Source organism: Salvelinus namaycush, chromosome 23 (assembly GCF_016432855.1).
Source record: "Salvelinus namaycush isolate Seneca chromosome 23, SaNama_1.0, whole genome shotgun sequence".
Classification (NCBI taxonomy): Eukaryota; Metazoa; Chordata; class Actinopteri; order Salmoniformes; family Salmonidae; genus Salvelinus; species Salvelinus namaycush.
In genome coordinates, this window is record NC_052329.1 from 10,948,038 (window position 1) to 10,973,879 (window position 25,842).

Here is a 25,842-nt window from a genome sequence, read left to right on the forward strand (position 1 = left end):
TGCCATCTATTTTGTGAAGTGCACCAGTCCCTCCGGGCAGCAAACCACCCCCACAACATGATGCTGCCACTCCCGTGCTTCACGGTTGGGATGGTGTTCTTTGTCTTGCAAGCATCCCCATTTTTCCTCCAAACATAACAACGGTCATTATGGCCAAACAGTTCTATTTTTGTTTCATCAGACCAGAGGACATTTCTCCAAAAGGTACAATCTTTGTCCCCATGTGCGGTTGCAAACCGTAGTCTGGCTTTTTTATGGCGGTTTTGGAGCAGTGGCTGCTTCCTTGCTGAGCGGCCTTTCAGGTTATGTCGATATAGGACTCGTTTTACTGTGGATATAGATACTTTTGCAGCTGTTTCCTCCAGCATCTTCACAAGGTCCTTTGCTGCTGTTCTGGGATTGATTTGCACCTTTCACACCAAAGTACGTTCATCTCTAGGAGACAGAACACGTCTCCTTCCTGAGCGCTATGACGGCTGTGTGGTCCCATGGTGTTTATACCTGCGTACTATTGTTTGTACAGGTGAACGTGGTACCTTCAGGCATTTGTAAATTGCTCCCAAGGATGAACCAGACATGTGGAGGTCTGCAATTATTTTTTTGCGGTCTTGGCTGATTTCTTTTGATTTCCCCATGATGTCAAGCAAAGAGGCACTGAGTTTGAAGGTAGGCCTTGAAATGCATCCACACGTACACCTCCAATTGACTCAATGATGTCAATTAGCCTATTAGAAGCTTCTAAAGCCATGACATCCATTTTCTGGAATTTTCCAAGCAGTTTAAAAGGCACAGTCAACTTAGTGTATGTGAACTTCTGACTTCAACTGTACATCTTAACACTTATATCAGAATGTACAGAGAATTTGTTACCTACCTTGAACATACAATCTCAAAGTCTTGTTTCTGTTAATTATACTTGGACCTTAGTTCTTCAAAAAAGTTAACGAGTTTTCTTGATATGGACAACCGATGTTCTTTATCCCCTTTCTATACAAATCTTTCCAGAAAACCATGTGTCCCCCATTTTTCAGTTTAGGGTTGTTCCATAACGAAGCAGAGGTGAATATTTCTCTCTTATGAATCTGACTCCATATATTTTTTGTATGGGACATTATTTGATTCTGCAGTCCCACCTTTTGTTTAATCTGATGCTTCGGCTAATGGTTCTAATGCTATAATAAATAGGAGAGGCGAGAGACAGTCACCTTGTTTCGTGCCTCGTCCTACTGAAAATGGAGATGATCGTAGTCTGTTAGTGACTACTATGGATTTGGGGTTGTACGTACATTTAGTAATATTCTGAAAGCCCTGTCCAAATTAGAGGTCGACCGATTAATCGGAATGGCCGATTTAATTAGGGCCGATTTCAAGTGTTCATAACAATCGGTAATCGGCATTTTTGGACACCCAATTATGGCCGATTACATTGCACTCAACGAGGAGACTGCGTGGCAGGCTGACTACCTGTTATGCGAGTGCAGCAAGGAGCCACGGTAAGGTGCTAGCTAGCATTAAACTTATCTTATAAAAAACAATAAATCTTAACATAATCACTAGTTAACTACACATGGTTGATGATATTACTAGTTTATCTAGCTTGTCCTACGTTGCATATAATCGATGTGGTGCCTGTTAATTTATCATTGAAACATAGACTACTTCGCCAAACAGGTGATTTAACAAGCGCATTTGTGAAAAAAGCACCGTCGCTGCACCAATGTGTACCTAACCATAAACATCAATGCCTTTCTTAAAATCAATACACAAGTATATATTTTTAAACCTGCATATTTAGTTAATATTGCCTGCTAACATGAATTTCTTTTAACTAGGGAAATTGTGTCACTTCTCTTGCGTTCTGTGCAAGCAGAGTCAGGGTATATGCAGCAGTTTGGGCCGCCTGGCTCGTTGCGAACTGTGTGAAGACCATTTCTTCCTAACAAAGAACGTAATTAATTTGCCAGAATTGTACATAATTATGACATAACATTGAAGGTTGTGCAATGTAACAGCAATATTTAGACTTAGGGATGCCACCAGTTAGATGAAATACGGAACGGTTCCGCATTTCACTGAAGGAATAAACGTTTTGTTTTCGAAATGATAGTTTCCGGATTTGACCATATTAATGACCTAAGGCTCGTAATATAATTAAGTCTATGATTTGATAGAGCAGTCTGACTGAGCGGTGGTAGGCAGCAGCAGGCTCGTAAGCATTCATTCAAACAGCACTTTCCTGCATTTGCCAGCAGCTCTTCGCTGTGCTTCAAACATTGCACTGTCATAGTTGAAGTGTACCTATGATGAAAATTACAGGCCTCATCTTTTTAAGTGGGAGAACTTGCACAATTGGTGGCTGACTAAATACTTTTTTGCCCCACTGTATGTGTGTATATATGTGTGTGTATATATATATATATATATATATATATATATATATATATATATATATATATATATATATATATATATATATAAAATCTGCATATATATAAAATCTGCCGATTTAATCGCTATCGGCTTTTTTGGTCCTCCAATTATCGGTATCAGCGATGGAAAATCAGAATCGGTCAACCTCTAGTCCAAATCCAAATGTATTTATAGTATAATGCAGGTAGTCCCAGCCCACTCTATCAAAGGCTTTCTCTGCGTCTAAGTTTAAGGCTGCCACTGAAGCATCCAAATCTTTTGCCTTCCAGATGACATGCAATAGGCGTTTAAGATTGTCAGATGAAGTTCTGCCTTTCACAAATCCCACCTGGTCTGGATTTATGGTTTTCTTAATGATATGATTCACCCTCATAGCCAGATGTTTTGTAATCAATGTGTTAAATGTTTTCAATATTTCTTTGCTAAGGTGCTTTGCAAACCTTTTATAGAAATCACTGGGTATCCCAGGATGGGATGGGATACTGGCCAACAGTTTTCCTGCCTTCACCTGATTCTTACCATCTCTGCTTCAGCCTGAACAGGAAATATTCCGCTTTTTTACTGAATAAAGTATTCAGCTCCTATTTAGTTTTTGTCAGGTTTACCAGAGAAATGTTGTTAGGATTGGACCAATATTCCCTCTCCAGAGTTTTGAGCTCTGTTTCAAGTTGATACATTTTCTGTTAATCTAATTTCTTAATAGTAGCTGATTGTTGTATCATTACTCCACATATGTATGCTTTAAAATCTTCCCAGGCATGTACCTGTTTCGCACATGTGCCTGTTTTGTAGTGTGTTCTGGCACAAAGGAATTCACAAAACACCTTGTCATGTAAGAGGCTGGTGTTCATTCACCAACATTAACATTTTTCTCTTCTCCTATTCCAACAGTCAGATCAATGGCAGCATGAGCTGTCATAGTTATCGTGTCCACACTGCATGCACCCACTTTATCTATGAGAGAGTGTGAGATCAGAAAATAGTCGATGCGTGAATAAACAGTGTGCCTATTCGAAAATAATGAGTAATCACAAGTGGTTGGATTGATCAGTCTCCATATCATAAAGACCAGCATCCTCACAGTGTTTAAATTGCTTCTTGAGTTTTGGAGGTCCTGGTTACAACAGTTTTGGATTTATCAAAAAATGCACCAGGGGCCTGATTTATAATGTAAATATACTACTACCAAAACGTGACGACTGTTAGAATATTTTAAATCGATGCTTAGAGAATCAAAGAAAGTGAACGACTGGTAGTGCACCCCATATAGAACACTAAACTTCCCATTGAACAAATGTCATAAACATATCCCAAACCCACAAGATACAGAAATCACCCTCCCCCTAAACCAGGCTTTCATCCGTGTGAAGTGTCCCGAGGTCTTCCCAGCACTGACGCTCCATCCAGAATAAGAACGTTTTACCAATGCCAAATATAGGCATGACCATATACATTTTGAAACGACAGCGATGACATGTCATAGAAAAAACATTGAACCTAACGACAGGCTGATCATTATACTCAGAGAAGTTATTACCTTTCTCATGAACTGTCTAATTCCATAAGGCAGCAATGGAAGCAGTGAATAAACACCAAAGGGAGACTTGTATAGGTCATAATAATGATAAAATAAAGGTACACTTTGGGTTGTGCCCATCATGCATGGCCCAAACACGCCTGTTGAAGCCTGTATTGACCAGCTATTGCTGTTATGATACGAGTGAAAACTTAAAAGAATAGATATGTTTATTCCTTCTATGACCGTAAAACAGAATGATGTGCTTGGACTATAATCCTGCGCAATCTAGTACTATAATGATATCAACTGTAAACCAGAAAGATACATTGTAGGCAACATTCACAGCATAAACACTCCGTGAGACTGCTTACAACATAGGAAGTTCTATCAGCTTAGGGAAAAATGGTAGTCCATCCCTGATGAACCACCCCCATCATGTGGATTTTCCATAGCCTACCACGCTACTCAGATTATTCAGCCTCATTGACGTCCGCAACACCCTTCTTTGGGTCTGTAAGAACGACGTAGTGATCCTCTCACAGTAACCCAGAACACGGCAGGGTATTGCAAGGAGTATTTTAGTCTCCTTTTCATGCACATACGTCTTACCTCCGTGAACGCATTTCTCTTGTCCTTGGAAAAGTCAGGGAAAAACTCCACCTTTGTCCCTTTGCAGCGAAAAGTCCTGAGTTATTTTGCTTTGAGCCGGAACTTCTCCCTGTTGGTGTATGGTAAAAATTTCACCAGGATAGGCCGGGGGTTACGTGGGGCTGGTCCGGGGCGTGGTGTCCGATGTGTTCTCTCAATGGTCATGTTGTTAAAATCCTCCTGTGTGTCCTCAAATAGATTACGTAAAATGTCTTTCACACAATCCACCGAATTTATTTATGTGGATTTCGGGAACACCTCTGTTCCGAAGTGTATTTTTCCGACTTTCTCAGATTTTCCTGGTATTGAAGTCATTCTTCCAGTTTTTCGTGCACAGTCTCCATTTTTTCAACAGTGTGGTTTAGGTGTGTGTTCTTGTCCTCCAATGTTGATATCCTTTCTTCGGCGTTTAACTTGGTTGTCGAGAGTGTCCGCTGTATATTTCATTTCAGCCAAATCTTCACCCACTTTCGCAATTTTCTCTGAGATTTTTGTTGCCGGAAGTCCGCACATGGCCAATTCCAGCTGAGACAACCAATTGTGAAATATGTCAGGGAGGGTTGGAAGACCCCTACTGTATGAGGGTGACTTGACACCAATACATCAAATTTATTTATATAGCCCTTCTTACATCAGCTGACATCTCAAAGTGCTGTACAGAAACCCTGCCTAAAACCCGAAACAGCAAGCAATGCAGGTGTAGAACCACAGTAGCTAGGAAAAACTCCCTTGAAAGGCCAAAACCTAGGAAGAAACCTAGAGAGGAACCAGGCTGAGGGGTGGCCTGTCCTCTTCTGGCTGTGCCGGGTGGAGATTATAACAGAACATGGCCAAGATGTTCATAAATGACCAGCATGGTCAAATAATAGTAATCACAGTGGTTGTCGAGGGTGCAACAGGTCAGCACGGCCAGGTGGACTGGGGACAGCAAGGAGTCATCATGCCAGGTAGTCTTGAGGCATGGTCCTAGGGCTCAGCTCCTCAGAGAGAGGGAAAGAGTTAGAGAGAGCATACTTAAATTCACACAGGACACCGGATAAGACAGGAGAAGTACTCCAGATATAACAGACTGACCCTAGCCCCCCCGACACATAAACTACTGCAGCATAAATACTGGAGGCTGAGACAGGAGGGGTCAGGAGACACTGTGGCCCCATCCGATGATACCCCCAGACAGGGCCAAACAGGCAGGATATAACCCCACCCACTTTGCCAAAGCACAGCCCCCACACCACTATATGAGTGAACCATTCTGGAAGGAATAGAGGTAATTGTTAGTTTATGATGGGCAGTAGCCTAATCAACAGGGCTGGGTTTTTCTGCTTCCTAGCCGACTAAACTAAACTCCACAATTTCCAATGGAGTTGATCTGTGACTAGTGTGGGCAGACTGGAGTTCCGACTTTGCATTAACAGATTTCAACACCCAAAGAATAGCCCGCATTTACACAGGACATTGTCCTGTGTAAATGCAGGCTATTCTTTGGGTGCTGAAATCTGTAGTTTTTAATAAAAATGTAATGTTATGTGATGTCGGGAACTCCAGTCAGCCCACACTAGCCACTGCTCAACTCCATCGTAAATGGTTGAGTTTAGTCGGCTAGCCCCTTCCCTGTATCTGTGTCATGCGGGTCGCCATAAGATTCGGTTGCGTCTCAAGCCTTTTATTGTTTCCTATCTTTTTATTGACATCATAATATAAACACAAGTTTGTTTCATTACACATGGCAAACATATTGTGAAAAAGGCCTAGACATGTTCTCCTTTCAAAATAACATCAGTAGCTTGACATAGGACTATTGGAAGAGAGAGTTTAGCACCGCACCCTCCCATTGTTTACCTTTGCTAATGTCCTCCACGGTTCTCATGCTCTGTCGCATGTGTAGAGGCGTGCATGTTTAGCAGGTGGGCTTCCCTCTGTCTTTTTACTGTGGCCATCTCCCTCAATAGAAGTATGGATTAATGATCAACCACCATATCTGTAATTTACTGGGGCTTGGCTGAAAAGATTCCCTCATATCTTTTTTTAAAATTATTTTTTAAATATTTTATGATACAACACAGGGCAATTGCTCAGGGCTAGGTTATAAACACGTACTTTCTACTTGCCATATTGCCCCCAAAGGACTCGTAGAATGTAGGCTTCTTCTTTCAAATCATCCCACTTCCATTGCGGTCAAAACCATGATGTATTCATGAGTTCATATAAAGAAGCTTAGACTCGCAGTCATAGACATTTGTGGATGTCTGATAGTATTTCTGGTATTTGTGTGCTTTTGGAAAGCATTAGGTGTGTGAAAGGTACTTGCACAAAGTGTTTGTTATTGCAATGATTCATTCCAGACGAGAACAGTTTTTTCCACAGACGGGGCACTACTGTGCTGACTCTCCAAAGCCAAGCCTCTCCTAGTCCCCACACTGCTCCACAAGCCTCTCCTAGTCCCCACACTGCTCCACAAGCCTCTCCTAGTCCCCACACTGCCCCACAAGCCTCTCCTAGTCCCCACACTGCTCCACAAGCCTCTCCTAGTCCCCACACTGCCCCACAAGCCTCTCCTAGTCCCCACACTGCTCCACAAGCCTCTCCTAGTCCCCACACTGCTCCACAAGCCTCTCCTAGTCCCCACACTGCTCCACAAGCCTCTCCTAGTCCCCACACTGCCCCACAAGCCTCTCCGAGTCCCCACACTGCCCCACAAGCCTCTCCCAGTCCCCACACTGGCCCACAAGCCTCTCCCAGTCTCCACACTGCCCCACAAGCCTCTCCTAGTCTCCACACTGCCCCACAAGCCTCTCCTAGTCTCCACACTGCCCCACAAGCCTCTCCGAGTCCCCACACTGCTCCACAAGCCTCTCCGAGTCCCCACACTGCTCCACAGCCAGTTTGTCTACTGCTTTTCTCGAGCAGCTGAGTGATATGTGCTGCCACCTCAGAAAATCCCTCTGTTTTCTTCCCCACTGTGTTCTCTCTCTCCCCCTCTCCTCCTCTAGGTGTGGGGGAACGGTAGGAGCCATCCTGACCTGTCCCCTGGAGGTGGTGAAGACCAGACTACAGTCATCCCACATCACACTCTACGTGTCTGAGGTGCAGCTCAGTACCGTCAATGGGCCCAGCGTAGCACGCATGTCCCCTCCAGGACCTTTACACTGCCTCAAGTGGGTATTATATTCAGCCTGCACAACTTGATTTACTAGCATTGTCATTAGAGCTGGGCGATATGATGATTTATATCGTGGGACGATATAGAAAAACGTCTTATCGTTTCATATTATGCTCTGTTGATTTCGTTGTGTCCCAAATCAAACACTTTACGGCAATATTTTTCGTCAATTGGACGATGCTTTGCGTTCTTCCACACTGAAATTTGCAACACGAACTAACATGGAGAGTGAACGTGACACTGAGATCGTACCTAAAAGAGGGGCTACTTCGTTTGCATGGACGTGGTTTGGGTATGAGTCTGACACGGACCAGAAAACTGTCCTCTGCTAAATCTGCCGCAGGCCGGTCCCGACAACAGGCTCAAACACCACTAACCTCTTTTACCACCTATGCAAGAATTACGTGAAACAGTACGGAGCGTGTCTATTGATGAGATCCCAAAAAGTACAGTTGAGTGCTCAAAACAAACCCCCGACTCAGACGTTCCAAGAGGCTTTTGCCCGCGGCACACCATATGGCAAAGAATCATGAAGATGGAAGGAGATAACAGCTGCTGTTACAACTTACATCTGCAAGACATGGCCCCAATTTACACAGTTTCGTGAGTTGGCGCATACACTCGACCCAAGGTACCAAATGCAAATTGATATGTGACACGTATTAATGCCAAAATGACATGCAAAACAGACAAGCCCCCAAAAATATATATTTTAGGCATATATTTATTTTCTTTGCAAGTTTAGTTGAGGTGTTTTCTATTTACCTTTTTAGATTTTATACATTAATATTTTATATTTTGTTAGTGCTTAATTGAAAATTTGTACAAGGGTTCTAAATAAAAGGAGAAATAATCAAATATGAGTAAGTACCTTTTTATTTGTTGAGTATAATTCAAAATGTAATAAGAAATAGGCCTTACCTATTTTAATTAAACTATTTATTCATTAAATTTACAGAAAGTGTGCTATATTGTGATATGTACAGTCGAAGTCGGAAGTTTACATACACCTTAGCTAAATACGTTTAAACTCAGTTTTTTCACAATTCCTGACATTTAATCCAAGTAAAAATGCCCTGTCTTAGGTCAGTTAGGATCACCACTTTATTTTAAGAATGTGAAATGTCATAATAATAGTAGAGAATGATTTATTTCAGCTTTTATTTCTTTCATCACACTCCCAGTGGGTCAAAAAGTTTACATACACTCAATTAGTATTTGGTAGCATTGCCTTTTAAATTGTTTAACTTGGGTCAAATGTTTCGGGTAGCCTTCCACAAGCTTCCCACAATATGTTGGGTGAATTTTGTCCTATTCCTCCTGACAGAGCTGGTGTAACTGAGTCAGGTTTGTTGGCCTCCTTGCTCGCACATGCTTTTTCAGTTCTGCCCACAAATGTTCTATAGGATTGAGGTCAGGGCTTTGTGATGGCCATTCCAATACCTTGACTTTGTTGTCCTTAAGCCATTTTGCCACAACTTTGGAAGTATGCTTGGCCATTTGGAAGACCCATTTGCGACCAAGCTTTAACTTCCTGCCTGATGTCTTGAAATGTTGCTTCAATATAGCCACATAATTTTCCCGACTCATGATGCCATCTATTTTGTGAAGTGCACCAGTCCCTCCTGCAGCAAAGCACCCCCACAACATGATGCTGCCACCCTGTGCTTCATGGTTGGGATGGTGTTCTTTGGCCTGCAAGCCTCCCACTTTTTCCTCCAAACATAACGATGATCATTATGGCCAAACAGTTATATTTTTGTTTCATCAGACCAGAGGACATTTCTCCAAAAAGTATGAACTTTGTCCCCATGTGCAGTTGCAAACCGTAGTCTGGCTTTTTTTATGGCGGTTTTGGAGCAGTGGCTTCTTCCTTGCTGAGCGGTCTTTCAGGTTATGTCGATATAGGACTCGTTTTACAGTGGATATAGATACTTTTGTACATGTTTCCTCCAGCATCTTCACAATATCCTTTTCTGTTGTTCTGGGATTGATTTGCACTTTTCACACCAAAGTACGTCCATCTCTAGGAGACAGAACGCGTCTCCTTCCTGAGCGGTGTGATGGCTGCGTGGTCCCATGGTGTTTATACTTGCGTACTATTGTTTGTACAGATGAACGTGGTACCTTCAGGTGTTTGGAAATTGCTCCCAAGGATGAACCAGACGTGGTTGTGGCTGATTTTATTTTGATTCCCCCATGATGTCAAGCAAAGAGGCACTGATTTTGAAGGTAGTTCTTGAAATGCATCCACAGGTACTCCTCCAATTGACTCAAATGATGTCAATTAGCCTATTAGAAGCTTCTAAAGTCATGACATCCATTTTCTGGAATTTTCCAAGTAGTTTAAAAGGCACAGTCAACTTAGTGTATGTAAACTTCTGCCCCACTGGAATTGTGATACATTGAGTTATAAGTGAAATAATCTGTCTGTAAACAATTGTTGGAAAAATTACTGCACATGCTACATGCACACAGTAGATGTCCTAACCGACTTGCCAAAACTATAGTTTGTTAACAACAAATTAGTGGAGTGGTTGAAAAACTAGTTTTAAAGACTCCAACCTAAGTGTATGTAAACTTCCGACTTCAACTGTATATATCTTTATCGGGTTAAGAAATTACCTATTTCGTGATATCTATCTTTATCAGGATATGAGATCAGCTCACAAGATCAAACAGGCATAGGCCTATATTCCAATGTCTAGTTATGTTTGTTAACCATCAAACTATACAAATACAATACTTTATGCTTGTGTTATTGGTTTTGATAGTTTGGGATATATTACTGTCATTGCCCTCCAGCTTTGCACATTAAACTTCACAGTAAACAGTCCTAAGTAGTCTAATGTGTAGAAGTCTCAAGAAACCAGAGTAAAAATGAGCTGGTGTATTTTGGGTGTTTACACACCCTCCACTCTACCTCCTATCCTCTTGTGGGGTTTGGCAGCAGGATCCCTCCCTCACGAAACCCTATGTTGTTTGCTCTGACTCATGTCTCCTCGGCAGGCAGTGCCATGTGGACTGAAATCCAACTCCTAGCTCGTCTCTCTCTCCCCTACCTTCAGGGAAAGGCCTGTCTGGGGATCTGTAGCATACCCCAGCAGCAGGATGTATCATATCGTTTCAAACTACTATCATACTTCATGTTTTTCTTTCTACAAGTTGTTGTTACAACCCAGCAAGGCTTTCAGCAGACCCTACTTCATTGTTATGAACTCCGCTGAAGTTTAAGTGAAAAGAATGTGAATATTTGTGAGTGGTGGGTAAGATGTTGTGTTTTTGTCTTCAGGTTGATTCTTGAGAAAGAAGGAGCCCGCTCTCTGTTCAGGGGCCTGGGGCCTAACCTAGTGGGCGTGGCCCCCTCCAGGTAAGCACCCAACATTACTTAAAACATTTTAGATTAAATTCTTACGGCTGAGACCCGTTAACGGGATCGATATGACAACAGCCAGTGAAAGTGCAGGGCGCCAAATTCAAACAGAAATCTCATAATTAAAATTCCTCAAACATACAAGTATTTCACACCATTGTAAAGATAAACTTGTTGTTAATCCCACCACAGTGTCCGATTTGAAAAAGGCTTTACGACGAAAGCATACCATGCGATTATGTTAGGTCAGCACCTAGTCACAGAAAAACACAGCCATTTTTCCAGCCAAAGAGAGGAGTCACAAAAAGCAGAAATAGAGATAAAATTAATCACTAACCTTTGATCTTCATCAGATGACACTCATAGGACTTCATGTTACACAATACATGTATGTTTTATATTTATATCCAAAAATCTCAGTTTACATTGGCGTGTTATGTTCAGTAATGTTTTGCTTCCAAAACATCTGGTGATTTGGCAGAGAGCCACATCAATTTACAGAAATACTCATAATAAACATTGATAAAAGATACAAGTGTTATGCAAGGAACTTTAGATAAACTTCTCCTTAATGCAACCGCTGTGTCAGATTTCAAAAAAGCTTTACGGAAAAAGCACACCATGCTATAATCTGAGTACAGTTCGACAATAAATGTTTGTTTTGTTCGATTATGTCCAAATACCTCCTTTTTGTTAACGCGTTTAGTTCACAAATTCACGAGGCGCAGGCCAGACAAAGTCAAATTCCATTATAGTTCGTAGAAACATGTCAAACGAAGTATAGAATCAATCTTTAGGATGTTTTTAACATAAATCTTCAATATTGTTTAAACCGGCGAATTCCTTTGTCTTTAGAAAGGAAAAGGAATATAGCTGCCTCTCACGGGTGCGCGCCTGACTGAGCTCATGGCATTCTGCCAGACCTCTTACTCAATCAGCTCTTATTCTCTCCTTCACAGTAGAAGCCTGACACAAGGTTCTAAAGACTGTTGACATCTAGTGGAAGCCTTAGGAAGTGCAATATGACTCCATAGATACTATCTTCGGTAGGCAATGAGTTGAAAACCTACAAACCTCAGATTTCCCACTTCCTGGTTGGATTTTTTTCTCAGGTTTTTGCCTGCCATATGAGTTCTGTTATACACAGACTTCATTCAAACAGTTTTAGAAACTTCAGAGTGTTTTCTATCCAAATCTACTAATAATATGCATATATTAGCAACTGGGCATGAGTAGCAGGCAGTTTACTCTGGGCACCTTATTCATCCAAGCTACTCAATACTGCCCCAAACGCAGTGCTAAAAGGAGTAGGGTTGCACAATTGTGGTATATTTCCAAAAATCACCAGAAGTTGTGGTTGGAGGATTCCAGATTTCCTGCTTATTCCCTCCTGGCACTGGGAATCTTCCAAACAGGATTTATGGAAAACCTAGGAATTTGGGGAAATTACTGGAATTGTGCAACCTTAAGTAAATACATTCAGTACACACACTAGCCCTAATCTCTTAGTCTTTTTTCAACAATTAGCTACCTGTAGGTCTAGAAGCACATTTTCAAGGTGACAAAGTTTATGCCTAGCCTATGCCAGGCTGTTTCTGCTTCTTCAGCCAATTTGTCATTGTCTCACTGTGTTTGGCTAGGCAGAGATGTATAACGGTTGACTACACAGTCAGGCACACTAGAGGTAGTTTATACCTCCATCCATCAAACATGTCAAAAAAAATAAAAACACTTCAGAACTGACCACTAAAAGCTTATCAGCCACAGTGTGTGTGCGTGCGGACCAGAATTAGGTTTAGAATTAGGTTTAGGAGCTAGGGTTAGTTTTAGGGTTAAAAGCTAGGGTTAGTTTTAGGGTTAAAAGCTAGGGTTAGGTTTAGAGTTAAGGTTACGTTTTTGGGTTAACTTCTTATGGCTGCAGGGGCAGTATTGAGTAGCTTGGATGAAAGGTGCACAGAGGTGCCCAGAGTAAACGGCCTGCTCCTCAATCCCAGTTAACTAATATATGCATATTATTATTAGTATTGGATAGAGAACACTCTGAAGTTTCTAAAACTGTTTGAATTATGTCTGTGAGTATAACAGAACTCATATGGCAGGCAAAAACCTGAGAAAAAATCCAAACAGGAAGTGGAAAATCTGAGATCCCATTGAAATCAGTGAGATATGAATGAGTATTCACTTCCTATGGCTTCCACTAGATGTCAACAGTCTGTAGAACTTTGTCTGATGACTCTAATGTGAAGGGGGCCGAAGGAGACAGGAATGAGTCACCACTGCCATGAGGTGAACATTCTTTGACCAAGCGCGTTCACGTGAGAGGCAGCTCCGTTCCATCGCTCATCTGAAGTCAATGTAATTCTCCGGTTGGAACGTTATTCAAGATATATGTTAACACCATTCTAAAGATTGATTGAATACATCGTTTGACATGTTTCTACTGACTGTTACGGAACTTTTGGACATTTTGTCACGTTTTTGTGAACACGCTTCGTGACTTTGGAATTGTTTACCAAACACGCTAACCAAAGTAGCTAATTGGACATAAATAACGGACATTATCGAACAAATCAATCATTTATTGTGGACCTGGGATTCCTGGGAGTGCATTCTGATGAAGTTCATCAAAGGTAAGGGAATATTTATCATGTAATTTCTGGTTTCTGTTGACTCCAACATGGCGGCTAATTTGGCTATTGTTCTGAGCTCCGTCTCAGATTATTGCATGGTTTGCTTTTTCCGTAAAGTTTTTTTGAAATCTGACACAGCGGTTGCATTAAGGAGAGGTATGTCTATAATTCCATGTGTATAACTTGTATTATCATCTACATTTATGATGAGTATTTCTGTTGAAACGATGTGGCTATGCAAAGTCACTTGATGTTTTTGCAACTAGTGAATCTAACGCGCCAATGTAAACTCAGATTTTTTGATATAAATATGAACTTAATCAAACAAAACATGCATGTATTGTGTAACATGAAGTCCTATGAGTGTCATCTGATGAAGATCATCAAAGGTTAGTGATTCATTTTATCTCTTTGTGCTTTTTGTGACTGCTATCTTTCGCTGGAAAAATGGCTGTGCTTATTGTGGTTTGGTGTGACCTAACATAATCGTTTGTAGTGCTTTCGCTGAAAAGCATATTTGAAATCGGACACTTTGGTGGGATTAACAACAAGATTACCTTTAAAATGGTATAAGACACATGTATGTCTGAGGAATTTTAATTATGAGATTTCTGTTTTTTGAATTTGGCGCCCTGCACTTTCACTGGCTGTTGTCATATCATCCCGTTAACGGAATTGCAGCCATAAGAAGTTAAGGTAAGAGTACGGGTTAGGGAAAGAGGACTTTGAATGGGACTGAAATGTGTGTCCCTACAAGGTTAGCTGTACAAGACTCTGTGTGTGTGTGTGTGTGTGTGTGTGTGTAGCCTAGGCTATATACACACACTACATGAACAACATTTTATGGACACCTGCTCGTCAAACATCTCATTCCAAAATCATGGGCATTAATATGGAGTCCATGCCCGTGAGCTTTACACCACTCCAGCCGACGCTTGGCATTGCGCATGGTGATCTTAGGCTTGTGTTTGGCTGCTCAGCCATGGAATCCCATTTCATGAAGCTCCCGATGAACTGTTCTTTTGCTGACGTTGCTTCCAGAGGCAGTTTGGATACAAAATAAAATAAAATCGGTAGCGAGTGTTGCAACCAAGGACAGTCGATGAGTTTGTGTGGCCTATCACTTTGCTGCTGAGCCGCTGTTGCTCCTAGACATTTCCACTTAACAATAATAGCATTTACAGTTGACGGGGCAGCTCTAGCAGGGCAGAAATATTACAAACTGACTTGATGGAAAGGTGACATCGTTTGACGGTGCTACGTTGAAAGTCACTGAGCTCTTCAGTACAGGCCATTCTACTGCCAATGTTTGTCTATGGAAATTGGATGACTCTGTGCTCGATGTTATTCAACTGTCAGCAACGGGTGTGACTGAAATAGCTGAATCCACATATTTGAAGTGTTGTCTACATACTTTTCGTGTTGCATCAGAGGCCCAGGTGATTTGACTCTGCATCAGCGTGTACCCTGACAGTGTCAACAAAGCTCTCCACATACACTTAGCACACGCTCTTGTTAGACATAGCATTAGCTAGCTTCTACCATTAGCTACCACTTAGACGCATCGTCATCAGCAGGCCAGGGGATAATTAGCATTAGTAGCAATTTAGCAACGAATCTTTTCTCTCACTCCTACAGATGGTTAGCTCACTGGCTGGCTACAGTACAGTGCCTCTCTGAGCACTGATCATTGTAGCTGTGATCGGCTTCTCTCTCACTCAGAAACCCTAGTTTGGTTGTTCTCTCCTTTATCCTGCACAGTGACCGACAGTGTTATGTAACAGCATTAAGACTGTGGGATGGACAGCCTGATGCAGTGCATTAGTGCTGTTTGTCCAGTCTAACACGGAACTCAAACCGGCTGCGCACGTGCGCCATCGTGCATAAATGTATTTTGTCCCCCCACACCAAACACGATCACGACACACAGGTTAAAATATCAAAACAAACTGAACCAATTACATTAATTTGGGGACAGGTCAAAAAGCATTAAACCTTTATGGCAATTTAGCTAGCTTGCTGTTGCTAGCTAATTTGTCCTGAGATATAAACATTGAGTTGTTATTTTACCTGAAATGCGCAAGGTCCTCTACTCTGACAATTAATCCACACAAAACCGTCAACCGAATTGTTTCTAGTCGTCTCTCCTCCTTCTAGGCTTTTTCTTCTCGACTTTATATTGCGATTGGCAACTATCATAAATTATGTGCATTACCGCCACCAACCTCATTCGTCTTTCAGTCACCCACGTGGGTATAAATAATGAGATGGCACGTGAGTACCTGCTTCTATAAACCAATGAAGAAATGGGAGAGGCAGGACTTGCAGCGCGATCTGCGTCAGAAATAGAACTGACTTCTATTTTAGCCCTTGGCAACACAGACGCTCGTTGGTGCAATAATTGAATAATATAGGATTTGGACATTTATTTTGCAACGCTCTCGCACGTGACGCGAGCGGTGTATTCAGCCTGTAACAGATGGACAATGAATGAGAATCACTATGACAGTGATTGACTGATTCACAACTCCTCTCTGTAAAAGTACAATTGTAAGATGTAAAATGGACCCCCGTCAACTTGTGACACAGTAACCTCCCAGAACCCTTTGACTATTAACCACAGCAACAAAGTGACCACTCAGACATTCCTACACAACAACTGAGAACTCAGACTCCAGTGCTAACATCCACTGTGTGTGTGTGCCCGCAGTTGACCTCCAGTGGGTCAATGTCAGATAATGTTAATAGTAGCTCCTTCCACATAGGATAGGCTAGATTAGGGTTGTCAAGGGAGGGTATATTACTGGAAACTTTTGAAGTTTACCAGTAAACTACCAGATATTTGGTATCTTCCAAGGATTTTATGTGATCTATCACAGGTCATCTAACTTTTTCAGCTGTTTTGGTACCCTGGCTACCATGCTGTGAACAGCGTGAAACAAACCCATGCACATGCGGAGATACCATGTGTGACTGAGAGCGAAGTGTTGCATCTCGCTCATCTCAATATCTCCGGTGCTGCTTGTGGAAATGGAATTTCACAGTCTACCTTTTAATATGAGGGTTTCAGCATGAAATATCTTAGATATTAAATTTTTTACAAACAATTTTTATTATGCCTATGTATTTGTTGTCAATGTATTGTCGTCAAACTGGTGGCAGTTGTGGAAAAAATCATGAGCTGGAAGAGTTGCAGAGTCAATTGTAAATCATGTCATTGTTGATTAGATGCTTTTTTCAATAATTAGGCAATTTTTTTCTTGAAACAAATGGTCTATCTACTAGAAACTCATGGACACAAATATAATAGATAGATAAATTAATTCTATGAATTAGTTTTTTTGTGATAGGGCTGTCTATCTTGGTCAACCAAGAGTAGTCTTTTCTTTCGACCAATCAATTGGTCGACATTTTTAAAATGTGTATTTTTCCATGTGTTTTAATAAAATCATCTAAACTTAGTAAAAAAAAAGACGTCCTCTCACTGTCCACTGCATTTATTTTCAGCAAACTTAACGTGTGTAAATATTTGTATGAACATAAGATTCAACAACAGACATAAACTGAACAAGTTCCACAGACATGTGACTAACAGAAATGGAATAATGTGTCCCTGAACAAAATCAAAAGTAAAAGTCAGTATCTGGTGTGGCAACGAGCTGCATTAAGTACTGCAGTGAATCTCCTCATGGACAGCACCAGATTTGCCAGTTCTTGCTGTGAGATGTTACCCCACTCTTCCACCAAGGCACCTGCAAGTTCCCGGACATTTCTGGGGGGAATGGCCCTAACCCTCACCCTCCAATCCAACAGGTCCCAGACGTGCTCAATGGGATTGAGATCCGGGCTCTTGGCTGGCCATGGCAGAACACTGGCATTCCTGTCTTGCAGGAAATCACGCACAGAACGAGCAGTATGGCTAGTGGCATTGTCATGCGGGAGGGTCATGGGGAAGGGTACCTCATGAGGGAGGAGGATGCCTTGCCTGTAGCGTACAGCATTGAGATTGCCTGCAATGACAACAAGCTCAGTTTGATGATGCTGTGACACACCGCCCCAGACCATGACAGACCCTCCACCTCCAAATCAATCGCGCTCCAGAGTACAGGCCTCGGTGTAACGCTCATTCCTTCGACGATAAACGCGAATCCGACCATCACCCCTGGTGAGACAAAAATCGCGACTCGTCAGTGAAGAGCACTTTTTGCCAGTCATGTCTGGTCCAGCGACGGTGGGTTTGTGCCCATAGGCAACGTTGTTGCCAGTGATGTCTGGTGAGGACCTGCCTTACAACAGGCCTACAAGCCCCCAGTCCAGCCTCTTTCAGTCTATTGCGGACAGTCTGAGCACAGATAAAGGGATTGTGCGTTCCTGGTGTAACTCGGGCAGTTGTTGTTGCCATCCTGTACCTTTCCCGCAGGTGTGTTGTTTGGATGTACCGATGCTGTGCAGGTGTTGTTACACGTGTCTGTCTTGTCTCCCTGTAGCACTGTCTTTAGGCGTCTCACAGTACAGACATTGCAATTTATTGCCCTGGCCACATCTGCAGTCCTCATTCCTCCTTGCAGCATGCTAGCATGAGCAGGGACCCTGGGCATCTTTCTTTTGGTGTTTTTCCAGTCAGTAGAAAGGCCTTTATTGTGTCCTAAATTTTTATAACTGTGACCTTAAGCTGTTAGTGTCTTAACGACCATTCCTCAGGTGCATGTTCATTAATTGTTTTATGGTTCATTAAACAAGCATGGAAACAGTGTAACCCCTTTACAATAAAGATCTGTGAAGTTATTTGTATTTTAATGAATTATCTTTGAAAGACAATGTCCTGAAAAAGGGACGTTTCTTTTTTTTCCTGAGTTTATATATACCTAACTTCTCTGATGCTTTGAGCATGCTGTTTGAATAAATAATAAGACAAATGACTCAAGAGGGAGCTAGCGATCAACCAGAGGAAAAATAACCTGTTCTTGACCCTCCTCCTCCTGGCCTTGGCAGATTCTGCCATTACGCTCCTGAAGATGCCTGTAGTAGGCTACTCCAGGGGTTGGCATCCTTTTCCATTTGGAGTGCCAATTTATATGACCATTTCTACCGATCTGCGTGCCAGTTATGATTTTCATATGCACATGTTTGTGGAAGTTTCATTTAATTTATAATACAAAATATATCTCAATCATTGTCATGTAGTTAATTTTAATTCTTTCTAAATGAAAATTATACATCTAAAAGTGACTTCTATGCCATTGCCAACTCGTGCTAGCGAACTTGCAACATTGTGTGAAATATTCTGGGCCTCAGTTTCCCATGCCAGTCAGGTCAGGACAGCTGTGGGGTATTTGTTCAAGGGATGAGAAGTAAATCAGATATTTTATGATGTTTCCACTGGATCAGGTTTATAGGCCTACATTTGCTCACAGGCCAGGTAGCCTATGCCCACTTTTATATGCGTACTCAGGTGCGCGTCCTTCCTCAACATTGACAGGAGCGCTCCAAACAAAAGACAATGAATAAATTGACAACTCATAAATGGAATGAAATAAACCAAAACGTATTCCTCACAAGTGTAGCATAGGTTGTGAGTTCTGCAAACAAGGTGTCCACTCCGACAATAAGAACAGTAAACTGTAATAATATATTGAATGCATGAACAGAAATCACCGTAACCAATTATGTGAATTAACGGTAAAAGTAGGCTACTACTGGTGATCTATGTAATGGAGAATTGATAGACTAACAATCAAGGGCAAACAATTCACACAAAGTCATGAACCAATGAATGGGCACGAAATAGCGGAAGAGAGCACATTCAGGAGAGACGTGCATTGTGCATCTTAGCCACACTCTCCTTCTTGGACCGTGGCATCCCCGCTGCCTCCTCAATGGATTAGTCCTCTGAGACAGGTGCAAATCAGACAGGTGTCTCGTGTGTCATTCATTTTTATATCTGCGATTGAGCAACTAAAATAATCTTAGTCAACCAACAGCCTATCGACCAAATGACTAAATGGGGTCACCCCTAATATGATATTTATTTAGTTTTTTACAGTTATTCAAGAATAAATTACCAAAGTTACGTTAGGTTGTCATAGATTTTGTTAAGATTACGTTAACTTTACCGGTAGCTTTGCAACCATAGGGCAGATACTGCGTAGAGCACACATACAATGAGCTCTAAAAGTATTGGGTTAGTGTCAAAATTTTGGTTGTTTTGGCTTTGCACTCCAGCACTTTCGATTTGAAATGATACAATTGCTACAAGGTTAAAGTGTAGACTGTCAGCTTTAATTTGAGGATATTTTCATCCATATCGGGTGAACCGTTTAGAAATTAATAATTTTTATGTGTCAGGCATGAAATGTTTGGATGGAAACGTGGTTGGTGATATTGTTTAGCCTGAAATATGAAATGATCATACAATAATATAATTTCATTAAACTGAAACTCAGCCCAGCCGTTGTTGCTGTTGGCTTTACTCATATTTAGTAGGGGTGTAACGGTTCACTAAACCTATGGTTTGTTATGTATTGCGCTTTTGGGGTCACAGTTCAGTTTTAGTACAGTGGGCAAATTAAAAGCCAACAGTAATTATAGTTAAAGATGCACTATTTGAATAGTTTGCCTAATTTCAGTTTGTGTCAAAACATGAAAGTATATTGTAGAGTATCATTGTGCCATCTAAACCACTTTGTAGTATATTTTCCATAACCAAAATATTGTATTGTTCAGCTGTTTGAAGCTGGTGTACAAAAACGGGAAGTGTAGAAATGGCGCATATAAAACAGATCTACCGCTTCTTAGGTTGCTTTTGATGAGAGTTAACATTTCTGTGAATTGTCAGGTCGACCAAAAAGTTACATAATGCAGCTTTTATTTTTCTTTAAGAAAATCCAAAGTGTTGGTATTCCTGATTCTATATATGATCATGAGTCGTAATGCCTGATGAGAGCACCATCAAAAATAACACTTTGGATTTTCTTAAATGAAAACACACAATTACTCAATGTGCGTGTGAAATCAATATGTAAACATGGCTCAGACATTGTATAGGCCTACGCTATAATGTTTTCTTACAAACAGAAAAATATGGGCACTTGTGTGACTCTGTAGCACGTACTTCTCATCTCTCAGTCCGGGGCTGTCACTGTGAAGTAGCTCTCTGTAGCCCTGGAGGTCCAGCCATCAAGTAGTAAGCACAACACCGGGTGCATTGGCCAATTCATTGACAACTTCAGCTTTGGCTTCTTATCGTGAATTTGGAAAGTATTCAGACCCCTTGACTTTTATAGCATTTTGTAACATTACAGCCTTATTCTAAAATTGATGATCTTTTTTTATTTTTATCGATCTACACACAATACCCCATAATGACAAAGCAAAAAAAGGTATTTAGGGATGTTTGCTAATTTATTAAAAATAAAACATATCTTATTTACATAAGTATTCAGACTCTTTGCAATGAGATTTGAAATTGAGCTCGGGTGCATCCTGTTTCCATTGATCATCGTCGAGTTGTTTCTACAACTTGATTGGAGTCCACCTTTTGGTAAATTCAATTGATTGGACATGATTTGGAAAGTCACACACCTGTCTATATAAGGTCCCAAGGTTGACAGTGCATGTCACAGCAAAAACAAAGCCATTATGTCGAAGGCATTATCTGTAAAGATCTGAGACAGGATTGTGTTGAAGCACAGATCTGGGGAAGGGTACCAAAACACCAAAATACCTCCATTCTTGAATGGAATCACCAAGACTCTAGAAAGAGCTGTCCGCCAGGCCAAACTGAGCAATCGGGGGAGAGGGGCCTTGGTCAGGAAGGTGACCAAGAATCCGATGGTCACTCTGACAGAGCTCCAGAGTTCCTCTGTGGAGATGGGAGAACCTTCCAGAAAGACAACCGTCTCTGCAGCACTCCACCAATCAGGCCTTTATGGTAGAGTGGCCAGACAGAAGGTACTGCTTAGTAAAAGGCACAGCCCACTTGGAGTTTGCCAAAAGGCACCTAAAGACTCTCAGAGCATGAGAAGCAAAAATCTCTGGTCTGATGAAACCAAGATTGAACTCTTTGTCCTGATTGCCAAGTGTCACATCTGGAGAAAACCTGGCACCATCCCTACTGTGAAGCATGGTGGTGGCAGCATAAATGCTGTAGGGATCTTTTTCAGAGGCTAGGACTGGGAGACTAGTCAGGATCGAAGGAAAGATGAACGGAATAAAGTACAGAGATCCTTGATGAAAACCTGCTCCAGAGCACTGAGGACCTCAGACTGGGTCGAAGGTTCACCTTCCAACAGGACAACGACCCTAAGCATACAGCCAAGACAACGCAGGAGTGGCTTCGGGACAAGTCTCTGAATGTCCTTGAGTGGCCCAGCCACAGCCCGGACTTGAACCCGATCGAACATCTCTGGACAGACCTGAAAGTAACTGTGCAGCGACGCTCCCCAGCCAACCTGACAGAGCTTGAGGATCTGCAGCGATGAATGGGAGAAACTCCCCAAATACAGGTGTGTCAAGCTTGTAGCATCATACCCAAGAAGAATCAAGGCTGAAATCGCTGACTACGGTGCCTCAAAATTACTGAGTAAAGGGTCTGAATACTTATGTGAATGTGATATTTCCATTTTTTATTTGCAATAAATTTGCGCAAATTTCTAAACCTTTTGCTTTGTAATTTTGGGGTATTGTGTGTAGATTGATGAGGGGGAAGAAAACAATTGACTCAATTTTCGAATAAGGCTGTAACATAACAAAATGTGGGAAAAGTGAAGGGGTATGAATACTTGACGAATACACTGTTACCTGTTATCTGAAATGGGTGCGAAAAGATGAAGTTTGTAATGTGGCTCGAGAACTTTCACGAGGTGCTGAAACCTACTATTCTTCTCAACCACCGAGAATGGGCTCATATCCGCGGCCATTAACATACCTATCACTCTTGTAATTTATTTTGCCCAGTCAGAATCGGCTGCGAATGGCTACTTGAATGCAGAGGGGAGACAAAGTTGTTCTTTTGCGTTTCCGTCTTGCTCCGGTTGTCGGAATACTGAGGTTATGTTGACGTAAAAGTTTGAGATGTTGGCAGCTGCATAAGCTATTGTTGATCAGTGGCGACATACTTTTAGTGTTTTATCCACAACTCTCTGTCCATTGCTGTTGTAATCTATTGGGAAACCAACATTTTCCCAAACTGTAGATTTTAAACGTTGATGGAGAATCCTCCTGGTTTATCGACCCTACCACTCGCCATCGTACAGAACTAGTTCCCGGCTCCGCCTCAAAAAAAGACTTTGAAATGCGGCATATTAAGATTCAAATTTGATTACAATGTGCGGATAGGCTCTATGTTCCAACAGAATAGCCTGAAACAGATTTACTCCAGGCATACAACACAGCGTAGACATAGCATATTGACCTAGTGGTTTTTATGTTTATATTTTTTTATGTATTCATTCGGGTTCACAGTGCGGACCGTATGAATACAGGTACCTTCTACTGTATGCTGTAAGTTCCTTGGCAGGTCAAGGGTTTCCCCACCAGGGACGGTGAAGATGTTGATTCCTGTGCTGTAAAGTATGTATCATGTTCTCACCCTGTCTCCTCCAGAGCCATCTATTTTGCTGCATACTCCAGTGCCAAAGAGAGAATGAATGGAGTGTTTCAGCCGGACTCTACACAGGTCCACATGGTGTCTGCTGGCTTGGCAGGTAACCACACCAACCTCAACCTCACTCACTTTCTAACACTATACCATGTGGTCTTTTTTTACAGTTTTATTTATAGATTTTTCACGGGTAGGTATCCTTTTCAATCATCCATTTTTCTGTGAGTATTCAGTCAACTGTAGCTAGTAATTTTGGATGATAAGCTAACCTGGAGAGTCATGTGATGTGACCACTTCTAATGTGCTGGACCTGACCGGGTTAGTGGTGGTAAGTCCAGTCAAACCCAGACTGACTAGTTCTGTAGAGGTCCCCTACCTTCCTATTATAGGGTTAGGTTTCTATATTCTAGTCTCGTGCTACAGTATATCTGCCCAGCAGCTCTCAGCCTGTTGGTTCCTGTGACAGCTCCTTATATTACCTAATCCTCTAGCCTAGTGGCTAAACTAGTTTCTCACACGAGGCGTCCCTCTGTCTTTCCATGTGCATTTTGTTAGGACATTGTTGATTTTTCAAAGGCAAGGGAGTAGAATAAAGTCTATTTATTGTTGACGTTCCGTCTACAAAGCCTTTTTCAAGACAAGTCTCAGTTAGGCCTAATATAATGCAAGAGCTCAAACCTAGACACTTCCCTACGCCTCCTGTACACACACTGAATCATCTGTTTCCCCTGGCCATTATGCACCTCTGCGTCAAAGTGACAACCCCATGTTAAACCTGACATATCAGGCTGATGCAGGCAGAGCAACTGCCTGGCAGGCTGATGTAAGCAGTACTAGAGATGGTCTCTGTAAAACATTTCTTTGGAAGATCTACTGAACCGCCTTAGACGCAAGCTGGTTTCATACATGTTGGTGACATGAGATGTCCTGATGAAGGTCCACTGACTGGAAGCTCAGCCACAATTTAAAGACATTTGCATCTGACTGAAAGTATGCAGAGACTTTTTTCCTTTTTCTCCAGTTTTGCCTTTTGCCTCCAGCAAAAATGTGTGGTCGATTCTGCCTATTATCATAAAATTATATTGTAAAATTCCAACTTGTACAGTATTACACACACACACTGGCCTTTTCTAGATGAGGAAATACATTATATCTCTAGATGATTATTTCTGTCCAGTGTCAGTGATCCTAGGAGCAATATGTCATGTAGCCTAGACTCCTGGCTTCTACCCTTTTAGAATGTAGGTCAGTCAAGCAAGCTGGGCTGTTAAAGAGCGCTGCGTGTTTCTGTAATGGAGGACCGGAGAGGAACGTGAGACTGTGTTTTTCACAGGTTTACGTTAACACCCTGTCCCTCTGAGCAAGGTCGGCTCTGCTTTATTTAGTCTGCCCAAATACTCCCTCTAGTGGCCATTCCATGAGGTGCAGCTACCTGTAGAACCAGTATTAGCCACATAACAGGCTTCTTTCTCTCTGTGATACAGGAGCTCAGGGAGGGGAATAGACTGGCTCTGGTATGAGACTGGTGTGTTGATAGGCAGGTGAGAAAAGAAGCCAGTTTGCCATTGGTAGAGAGAGATGTGATACAGAGAGCTCATTGGTACATCGTAGATATGTGATACAGAGAATTGTGTAGCCAAGTGGCATCTGCAGAGCTAGGAATAACCCTGAGATCAGTGTCAACATGACTGCCAGGCTAAAGCAGTCTAACACTGAAATTATGGGAGTGTAACCTTTACACACACTAACATGCTGTCACAACACAGATATCCTAGGCCTTGTCATACTGTGGTATGTTCATGAGCTCGTCTCTCTTAAAAACGTGTTGACAAGGTTAACAGTTCTTAATTTCTGATGGTTTTAAATTCCCTTTAGGGCTGATGCTTCAGAGAAGATTTGGACAGTGTTTTGTTCTACAGCTTGGTAGACAGACACTCCTGGTGGTGTTAGTCTGTAAAGTTAAGTGTGTCTGAATCATCAGAGCTCTTGTCCTTCCTCTCAGGGTTCACAGCCATCACAGCTACCAACCCTATCTGGCTCATCAAGACTCGCATGCAGCTGGACTCCAGGTAAACACACAGGTCTGAGTCAGTAGTGGCTAGAGGTGGATTTAGGATGTGGTGTCGGTGTGCAACGTCTCTGTCGTTTGTACCATTAGTAAATCCTTTTCCGCCTGCCTTTCATAGGAACCGCGGGGAGAAGCCCATGAATGCGTTTGAGTGTTTGCGGCGGGTGTACCAGACAGAAGGCCTGCGAGGGTTCTACCGGGGAATGTCAGCGTCCTACGCTGGAATCTCAGAGACTGTGATCCACTTTGTCATCTATGAGAGCATCAAGCGGCGCATCCTGGAGGCCAAGGCCACGCAGCACATGGACGAGGAGGAGTCGTCGTCCAAGGATGCCTCAGACTTTGTGGGGATGATGCTCGCCGCCGCCACCTCCAAGACCTGTGCCACGTTCATCGCTTACCCCCACGGTGAG

At 42.0% G+C, this 25,842-nt stretch overlaps 1 protein-coding gene across 1 annotated transcript in view; it reads left to right on the top strand.

The window, feature by feature from the left end:
- Nucleotides 1-25,842, top strand: part of LOC120018074 (solute carrier family 25 member 36-A-like) — a 32,964-nt gene that overhangs the window by 3,470 nt on the left and 3,652 nt on the right. Inside the window, exons 2-6 of the mRNA XM_038961039.1 lie at nucleotides 7,588-7,752; nucleotides 11,050-11,127; nucleotides 23,364-23,464; nucleotides 25,364-25,430; nucleotides 25,548-25,837. Of these exons, the coding sequence (XP_038816967.1) occupies nucleotides 7,588-7,752; nucleotides 11,050-11,127; nucleotides 23,364-23,464; nucleotides 25,364-25,430; nucleotides 25,548-25,837 (701 nt within the window). The remainder of the gene's footprint in view (nucleotides 1-7,587; nucleotides 7,753-11,049; nucleotides 11,128-23,363; nucleotides 23,465-25,363; nucleotides 25,431-25,547; nucleotides 25,838-25,842) is intronic.